Consider the following 9,026-nt stretch of genomic DNA (forward strand, 5'->3'; position numbering starts at 1 on the left):
AAAAAGGGTATTGACTTGTAGTCACGAAATCTCATATTCGAACCCCATGGCATCATTTGTGTGTATGAGAAATTCCTCTCTCCTCTAATTTAGACTATCGCTTATATTAAAAAAAGAAAAAAGAAAAAAGAAAGCAAATGAGTATGCCTAAAACAATCATTAATTGATTAACTTCGTTCAATTTGTCCCTAAATTAACCAAACTAAATCGATCATTAACTTATTTAAATTTTAATGTGCCAATCTCAACGGCTTGTTTACGATCTAAGGAGGGATAATGTTGACTTGTGATCAAACAATATTGAAAGATAGAGTTTCAAATTTGAAACCTCATATTTAAAGTAAATATGATTATTCGACCAAAAAAAAAAGTAAATAATGTCAATGGATATTATATTATAATTTCAACTCAACCTTTTAAATTGGTCATGATCACTTGGTTCGGTTAAAAAAATTATTGATCATCATCGTTCTATTAAACACATTGCATAATGCAATGGACAACCAATCTAGTATTCAATTTCATTCCATGATAAGAAAAGACAAGTAAATTTAATAAGCTTCAACTAAAACACTTGGATTAGATCAAAGAAGAAAAAAAAAAACCTAGAGAGGAATGCAACTACCCTCTCCTCTTATTTTTCTCATTCAGTTTGTTCTACCTGTAACGTTTGCTCTACTTACATATAAATCTATTCAAATGAGCCCCACGTGCTAAAAACCTCTCTATTCTCTTTGATATTAGTACACCAAATCAACGGTCCATATTCCCGCAATCAGTACTACACCAAATCTCTCTAACACTCCCAATTCCAACCCTCTCTCCCTCCACACTCCACAAGAAGAAGAAGAAAAAGGAAAGAGAGCTCTTTCCAAGCTCTGTGCTTGTTGTCTCAAATGTCAAAGAGAAAGCCAAACAAAAACAAAGGACCCGCTATCATCGACCTCGACCTCGACTCTTCCGACCTCGACTCTCCAATTTCAGGTAAGTGTTTCCCCGCAAAGCCCATCTTTGTCTTAACCCTTGTGCTGTTGCCAATTTTATCTCCTTCACTGTTTCTTTTGCTGTCCTGCTATTTCCTACTCAACATGCAAATGATCATTGTTTAAAGTTTCAAAGTTTCAAAATTTTATTTTTGTTCTTTGGAATTTTCAAGAATGAGGTGAAGTTTTTGTATTTGATTAAAGAGGCAAATGGTAAATATGGGAGAGAGAGAAAGAGGAGAGTGGAGATCACAGAGCTGAGAAATAGATAAGGGAAAATGGATGGAAATTAGATTAAAAATTAAATCTTTTTTAAGATGTTAAGATAACAATATCCCACATTGACATTTTGGGCTAGTATATAAGCCCGTCCGTCCTTGCAAGCTGGTCTTTTGATGGATTTTAGATTAAAGATTGAATCTTTTTGTTTGAAGTTTTGTTGTATGCTTGTTTTTCTGCTACTTATTGCGTTCAATATTGGTGAACGCTTGATGGGTTATGGTGTTTGTACTCCAACAGAGCTTTTCAGATATGAGGTGTCAAAACATCGCTCATGTTGGAGGCACGTCTTCGCCTATTTGATAGTTCAAAAAAAGAAATTAGCTCTAAAAGATATTGAACTGATAAAGAAGAGATACCCGTGCCTTTTAGAATTCCCTTGCCGCTTCCATCGTGGTGAGAGATTGAAGAGGAAAGGGAAAAGAGAAGAGATGAAAGAACTGAGACCACCCAAGGATGCCAAGAATGCTGTCTCAAGAAAAAAAGAAAAACTAGACTCTCAAGCATTTGAGTGTAAAGAAAAGCTAGGCTCTGAAGCATTTGATCGTTACTTTCAGTAAGTCCTAGTTTTGAGTAAGGCTCTGTGCAAAAGTAGCTGTAATTTTATGGTCATATTGGATTTTGAAATTTGTTTGGAATGTGTAGGAACTTATGGAAGAATTTATCAGAGGATAAGAGGACTTCTTTCGCGTACCTTGACTGTATGTGGTTTAGCTTGTACTTGCAACCATCCTCCAGAGACAAGGTGCTGACCTGGATTAAGAAGAAGCATATTTTCTCAAAGAAATATGTCATTGTTCCTATCGTTTGCTGGTAGCTATCTACCATTACCTTGAGCTAAAATCTTTCCATTCTCTCACTCAATGCTTAGAGTTCTAACGTTTTCTTTTCCAAAATGTTGCCTTTTCAGGGGTCACTGGAACCTATTAATCTTTTGCCATTTTGGTGAGAGTGAGCAATCAGAAACCCATAAACCATGCATGTTGTTGCTTGATTCTCTTGAAAACGCAGATCCAAGGCGGTATGAACCAGATATAAGAAAGTATGATTTTCTGTAGCAAATTATGTATCCTGTTTGTTTTTTTGGGGCCACAGTCCTAATTGGCTGTTTGACATTTGTTTATCATTGTTTTCAGATTTGTACTAGACATTTATGAAGCAGAGGGCAGGTCTGAGACCAAAGATTTTATCTATCGAATTCCTTTCTTGGTTCCTAAGGTGACCTAAACAGTCTTTTTGTGACTCTCTATGTTCTTAACATTCTCTTTGTGACTTTCTACTTTCATATTAGAAAAAATTTACATGAAAAGGAAAATTTTCAGGTGCCACAACAGAGAAATGATGTAGAATGCGGTAACTTTGTTCTCTACTACATCAATTTGTTCATTGAGGGTGCTCCTGAGAATTTCAGCATTGAGGGCGGCTACCCATACTTTGTAAGTTTTTCATCTTATCATATGTTTATTCTAAGATGCAGCTTTCATATATTATCTGTTACTAGCTCTACCTTTCTGTGGGAATTGCAGATGAAAAAAAATTGGTTTACCCCTGAAGGCTTGGAGTGTTTCTGCCAGCAACTATATTCCTCTTCAGAGTGATGTGCATATACTTAACAGTGAAAGGAAGTCCATAGGTTTTTGTTGACTTTATGTAAATGTTCTTGTAGATTGGGTCAGCCGATCATAGTGCCTAAGTGAATGAGATAGATCAAGGTAATGTAGGTGTAATGTTGGTTTCCTAGGATGATTAAGCGCCACAGTCGAAGCGTATATTGAGAAACCTTTTGGCTAGTGAGAAAGAAAAGCCTAAAAAATTATCGATGGTGGCTCCTTTACTTGCCTGTATTTAGCTTAGAGATTTGATGTAGCTAATTGCGACTGCAACTTAGAGCTGTCAGTAAAATGTTAGTTTACTCTTGACTTCCCTCAACTTGTTGCTAATTACAATTTAGTCTTGATAATCGAACAAAAAGATGTTTTTTTCTTTTTCTTTTTTGGATATGCAAAAGAAGTTACTTCAAGTATTATAATGCACAGATTTGAACCCAACTACAGGGCATGGTAGATTGTGATGACTCTCGTCAAGAGGTTGAGGTAAAAGCAATCTCTTATAAAAGCCAATACATTCTGAATTTTGATTTCATTGTCTATCCTCCTATGCTTGTCTATGATTCATATCGCCAAAGAAGAGTTTGAACATAAATCAAACACTCTAAATATATTGAGGGTGCAGGCATTCGATCTCCAATAACAATGGATGTCAAAGGTCCTTACATATCAATGATATGGAAGTTCTACATCGTAGTCCCAGTTATCGTCTTCTTTGTCGTCGTTTATCCTCGCTTCCGGTTTGTCCTGCCTTGGATCTTTTGATTGTGGATACCTGAAAATGAGTATAGCATATAGAAGTGAGATGATCATTGTCAAGAGATCCCCATGAATCAGGTTTTCTCAAAACACAAAGCAAGCAAAAATTTCACAATACAGGAGACAGATAGAAGAGAAGCAAAACTCAAGCACACCCTCAAATCTCCAAAAAGGCTAACATATAGAGAGAGGCCGCCAAGATAAGTTGTTCCAAGCAAAAAACAAGGGCAAATCAAAAGAAATCCAACATCCCAGCTATCCTAAAATCTCACTTATTTCCTTTCACTTTCTCGGCAACCAAACAGGCCCAAAAGCAGTAGTTACCAAATAGAAAAAAAGAAAAGAAACCTTTTGCGGTTCTTTCTGGCAGCCTGTCTAGTCTTTCTCTGCTTCTTCTCCCGTTTGTTCTCGAAGAACCTCCTGGTCTTGCACTCTTGCAACACACCAGCCCTCAGAACCTCCTTTCTGAACCTCCCAACAAGCTTTTCCTCGGAATCGTTGTCTTGCACTACGATCTGAACGTTGTACGCTGATTTGAAGAAGAGGGTGTTTGAGTATGCCAGTGAGGGCCACAATATACTGGCTAAAGATGAGGAAGAAGGACTTGATGATGGCGTCCAGGTGGCCACCAGTGGGGCCCTCCAAGATGGGGTTTTGGGAAGAGAGACACGTGGTGGCAGAGGAAGGTTTGATGATGATGGTGATGGCTGTGGTGGTGATGCTTTTGAGGGAAGGATGGAAGAGAGGAGCTTGGAGACAGCGGCCATGGCGATGGTGATGGTGGCGTGGCGGGGGCCTCAGTCCAATGGGTTGATTGAATCTAATTTCGTCCCATTATGTCTTGATGAGTCAGCTACTGGGCCATAAGTTTGTGGGCCACATTTGACGTGGCAGCAATTTAAATTAGTCATTTAAAAGTAATTTTGTAGCCATTAGCTCAATTGGTGATAGTGGATGGAAAATTAAGATTTCTTTCATTGTGACAAAACCGAAGTAATTTTGTAGGTTCCATAGAATGACCACATACTCGATCCCAAGTTACATGGATTGAAAAAATAATCAACAAACAATGTAGGAAACCAGCATTTACAAAATAGCGATATCAATTAGTAGCATGAACTGTACAAAACAGGTAACAAAAAGGCTGACTTAATTTAAAATTTTCTTTTCGGTGAACAAAATCAATAAATTATTGGTATTTCACACTGGATTGTGGGATTATAATTGTCCCTTTGGACAGACTGGAAGGAAGGCCGACATTCTTCGAAATGGATGTAGCTTCTGGTGAATCTAGTGCTCGAGAAGCTTGGAGGGCCATCTCAGCATGGAGTTGTAGGCATGCCATAGCCATCTACGACACAAAGGATATATGTCAACAACCAGTCATGGTGGCATAGGTAAATTAAATCAACGTTGCAGCAATTAAAAACAATCAAACAAAGAAGAAAGTGATATGGCATTGAATGGAGAAAGGTTTCAGAGGGGCGGGGCGGGGTGGGGACTATAGGCGTCCCTTATGGAGCTTTAGGATTAGTTGTTTACCGTATAGCACTCTCTATCGTTGTCTGATTCAGCTACCTGAAGCGCCCATGTGCGCACCCATTCAAGCCCGTTTGAAATTTCGACGTTTCCTTCAACTAAGGAGGTTGCTACATAAGAGGGATGAAGAGATAGCAATACGCATGAAGCTGCAAAAAGAACAGCTTTTCTAACATAAGCTTCCTTGTGAAGACATACCTCCCTGCATGAAGGTTAAAACGACAGGGTTTAGTGAAATAAATACAGTTTAATGTATATATGCAATGGGGAAGCTGCTATTAGAATATCATAACCTAATCATCATTTCATTCACACAGAGATTTTGCAGTCAGTACCTGGATTTTAGCATATCTAGAAGAGGGGCAGCCAGTGCAGAGGCTTCTGGATGCATGGCTGCACATTTCATACAAACACCAAGCATATAGATGAGTTTTCCCAGGACGATAAAATCTCTATCAAGCAAGTCAACACCCTGCCTTTTCTTATCAAAGCCCTGCATGGCAGGGAGCATAAATGCTGCTGCATTCACCGGAAACTTATTATGGGACCATTCTAATTGGGCTTCTTGTTTATTTGCTGATCTTAGGCTCCATTGCCGCGTTTTGCCTCTCTTAATCTGACCAGGTTTTGAAGGAAGTTCCCTCTCATAACGATTCGTCCAATTCAGTAAAGATCTTGATTCTGAAATCTCTTTCCAGGGACCAGATCCAGGGGGCCCTATGTCGCTTGGCAAGAACCAAGCTTGGGTCTCTGACGTGGTTGCTATGAGGGCCCTAGCCTGTTGAGGCTTTATAATTTTAGTATGAGCAAGCTCCTGAGCAGCCTCAGTCATGACATCAAGTATCATTATGCGTTGACTGACATCCACATTAGGTGAATATAGTAGTTTGTTTAAAGTCCCAAGAGACTCCAAAGGACATGTGACAAGCAAAGCAACCAATGCTCTCTGTCTCTTGTCTTCAGCTGAATCTTCCTCACCTTCTACAGCCAAGTCAGAGCAACGAACCTGAACTAGAGTTCTGACAAGATCACTTGCTACATGCTTAAGCTCATCAGGCGACGCTCTGACAAGCTTTTCAGCAACAGCAAGAGCATTCTCCACCTGCAATATGAAAATAAATGTAACGATCCAGATGAGAATTTGGTACACCAAATTTTCAAAGCTGACTGCCAGGGAATCACTGCACTCTGGCAATCCAACCATTGTTTCATACCCACTCCCTAATTATTTAGTTGTATATTTACACGAGCCAAGGACAATATTCATCCAGCTTGTCTAATGTTTCACCCATAGATCTCATAAGCTGCACCAAAAGGTCGATCTCATCTACAGCACAAACTTAGTTGACTAGTGATTATTGTAAGAAAAACATTTGACAAGTATTAAACTAATGTACTTAGTTTACTTACCCCATCAGCATCATCAGATTTCCGAAGTGCCCCAACCACATCAACCAACTGTGAAAATTTTCTTTTCAAATCTGTGTCATCATCTGCCAAATCATATGGCTGTAAAGATGAGTCACTCGAGACATCGGAATTCTCACTAGCATCATCGTTGTCATCTTCATCAGAGGCTGATTCGTAATTTAGTGTAACTGGATCAATGATCTCGTCTGGATCAACCAACTTAGATTCAGTTATTTTTTTATTTTTACTCTTCCCATTGCTTGCTATCTCATCATTGCCTTTGTGGGTGAAGCCCTTTTCTAGAACTGAGGTAGTAGATATTTCAGTTTTGTCAATACCCTGTTCAGGAGTCCCTTTCTCAGGAGTAGACAACCCAAATTCCCAGTCGATAGTATCCCCAGTGTAGCTATCGTCAAGGTATAGAGGATTTTTTGGGTCAATCACCTTGGAGAAAGCTAAAGCAACACTGCTGGCCATTTTCCGAATCAAATTATTAGGGCTTTCCAGCCTACCTGCCAGCAAAGAAGACAAGATATAACCGGAAGATACTGACCACCAACATTGCAAGACACTATACCGATAGAGATGGGGAAAAGAATTTACAGCTCACTCCTTTGAGAATTGAGTGCATCACATCCTTAGTCTCATCTAGTTCCTCCTTAGACATCTTCTCCAGGGAAAGGCCTACAGCTGCAGATACATCTGATATTACAAGATTAAGGAGCAACAAAATCCAAAAAGCAGCATAATGAAACAATGAAATTTTCTTTAATGCAACAGGATTTATTATAGAATAGCTACTTGTGATATATCAGGTATTTCATATTAATCTTTAGGCTTTTAGAGTCTACAAGGTCTCCCGTTGTAAAGTTCAGTCAAGAAGAATCATTAGGATTCATCACAGACTACTACCAGATGCTAGACAAACAAATGAAGAAGGATACAAATTTGCTGCTCAGTTGGGGCTGATTGCACAAACTCCTTATTAGACCATACTGCTACCAGATGCTGCAATGTGTCTAAGAAATTTCGGGTATTATGACCTTTAGCAAGTGAATTACTTTCAGGTGGGCATTCAAGAACAGCAAACTGAAGGATCCATCGCAGGCAACGAACAGGAAATACTTTCCAGAGTAAGAATTTGTCAGCAAACATTGCCCTAATAAAGAGGAAAGCTGAAAATTAAACACTTAATATAACAGGAAATCAAAGATACTTTTAAAAGATCAACACTGGAGCGACAAAAAAAATGTATTTTCCATAAACAATCAGTGTAATATGTCAGAATTGGGAAAACTCTTTATATGCAACACATTGTTTGCATGCCATGGGTAATGTAAAACAATTAATATCTGTCAAAAACAAAGATGAAACTGGTGGCACATCTAATTATCTCTGGGCCAGATTTCAGTATATCCAAACAATTTGCCACACCACAACATTCTGCAAAAACAATTTTGATTTCAAGTGCAAAGTTGAATCTTAAATGTTAAAATGTGTCCACTTAATTTGAGAGAGAGAGAGAGAGAGAGAGAGAGAGAGAGAGAGAGAGAGAGAGAGAGAGAGAGAGAGTATTCACTGACCTCACTGATATCTGGTATTTAGAAACCCGATGAAATAATAGCCAAAGAATCCAGTAGGCTTCAACATCACTCAAACGTTCAGTTGCAAGCTGATGTAAAAGCTGCTCAGATATTCTTTCCACAGCATAAGAATCTTTCATAGCTTGTATCATATTCAACCAAAATTGGGAACTAGGGTATGATTCAAAAACATCCGAGACAAGTGGATCTATATTTAATGATAATAAGCTCCGTACATGACTAAGAACCCGTGGAATTATTTCGCTTAAAAGCACATCTGTGAAAAAGGAAAAACACTTCGGTTACATATACAAAGGCATCCGACCAGAATACTCTTCTTGCATATCAATTGTCACGCTCAATTAACCAGATAATAGGGGTGGTTCCACTTTTGTTTGATGGAAATAATTAACTACTCTGGAAGAGTAAGTTTTTCAAAATTGGGTTGGGGGGGGGGGGGGGGGGGGGGGGGGGGGGGGGGGAAAAAAAAAAAAAAAACCCTTTTTTTTTTCAAAAAACCTTTTTTTTTTTTGGTTTTAAAAATTTAAAATTTTCCCCCAAACCCCCCCCCCAAAAAACAAAAAAAATTTCCCCCCCAAAAAAAAAAGGGCCCCTTTTTGGCCTTTTTAAGGGCCCCCCCCTCTTTAAAAAAAAACAATTTCCTTTTTTTTCCCAAAAAAAAAAATTTGGGGGGAACCTTTTTGAAAAAAAAATTTTTTTCTTCTCCGGGAAAAAAAACAAAAAAGGGGGGGAACAAAAAAAAAAAAAATTTTCCTCCAAAAAAAGGGGCGCATATTTTTTAAAAGCCCTTTCTGTGTGCAAAACACCCAAAGTGCCCCCTAAAAAAAAAAAGTTTTTGTCCCCCC

The 9,026-nt window shown here is 38.5% G+C and overlaps 3 protein-coding genes across 5 annotated transcripts in view; 1 reads left to right on the plus strand and 2 right to left on the minus strand.

Moving 5' to 3' along the window:
- Nucleotides 396-3,185, plus strand: LOC18776105 (probable ubiquitin-like-specific protease 2A). Of its 3 annotated transcripts, none has more exons than XM_020563538.1 (7): nt 396-984; nt 1,503-1,818; nt 1,908-2,075; nt 2,173-2,283; nt 2,399-2,480; nt 2,585-2,698; nt 2,789-3,185. In XM_020563538.1, exons 1-7 carry the CDS (start codon nt 897-899, stop codon nt 2,858-2,860), a joined length of 951 nt encoding a protein of 316 aa, XP_020419127.1. In that variant the 5' UTR covers nt 396-896; the 3' UTR covers nt 2,861-3,185. The 3 variants fall into 3 exon arrangements, with proteins under 3 accessions (XP_020419127.1, XP_020419128.1, XP_007210601.2); XM_020563539.1 differs by having other exon boundaries at nt 1,635-1,818; nt 2,173-2,304; XM_007210539.2 differs by having other exon boundaries at nt 398-984; nt 2,173-2,304.
- LOC18777410 lies at nt 3,351-4,590 on the minus strand. Its single transcript, XM_007210570.2, has 2 exons — nt 3,977-4,590; nt 3,351-3,644 (listed from the first exon to the last, which is right to left on the minus strand). The coding sequence occupies exons 1-2, from the start codon at nt 4,393-4,395 to the stop codon at nt 3,539-3,541; spliced, it is 525 nt and encodes a 174-aa protein (XP_007210632.2). The 5' UTR covers nt 4,396-4,590; the 3' UTR covers nt 3,351-3,538.
- The window catches only part of LOC18777441 (telomere length regulation protein TEL2 homolog), a 6,685-nt gene continuing 2,334 nt past the window's right edge, over nt 4,676-9,026 (minus strand). Inside the window, exons 7-13 of the mRNA XM_007210384.2 lie at nt 8,161-8,437; nt 7,522-7,736; nt 7,181-7,279; nt 6,578-7,089; nt 5,503-6,269; nt 5,171-5,369; nt 4,676-4,979 (exon numbers count right to left, since the gene is read on the minus strand). Of these exons, the coding sequence (XP_007210446.2) occupies nt 4,818-4,979; nt 5,171-5,369; nt 5,503-6,269; nt 6,578-7,089; nt 7,181-7,279; nt 7,522-7,736; nt 8,161-8,437 (2,231 nt within the window). The 3' untranslated portion in view covers nt 4,676-4,817. The remainder of the gene's footprint in view (nt 4,980-5,170; nt 5,370-5,502; nt 6,270-6,577; nt 7,090-7,180; nt 7,280-7,521; nt 7,737-8,160; nt 8,438-9,026) is intronic.

Source organism: Prunus persica, chromosome G5 (genome assembly GCF_000346465.2).
Source record: "Prunus persica cultivar Lovell chromosome G5, Prunus_persica_NCBIv2, whole genome shotgun sequence".
Classification (NCBI taxonomy): domain Eukaryota; kingdom Viridiplantae; phylum Streptophyta; class Magnoliopsida; order Rosales; family Rosaceae; genus Prunus; species Prunus persica.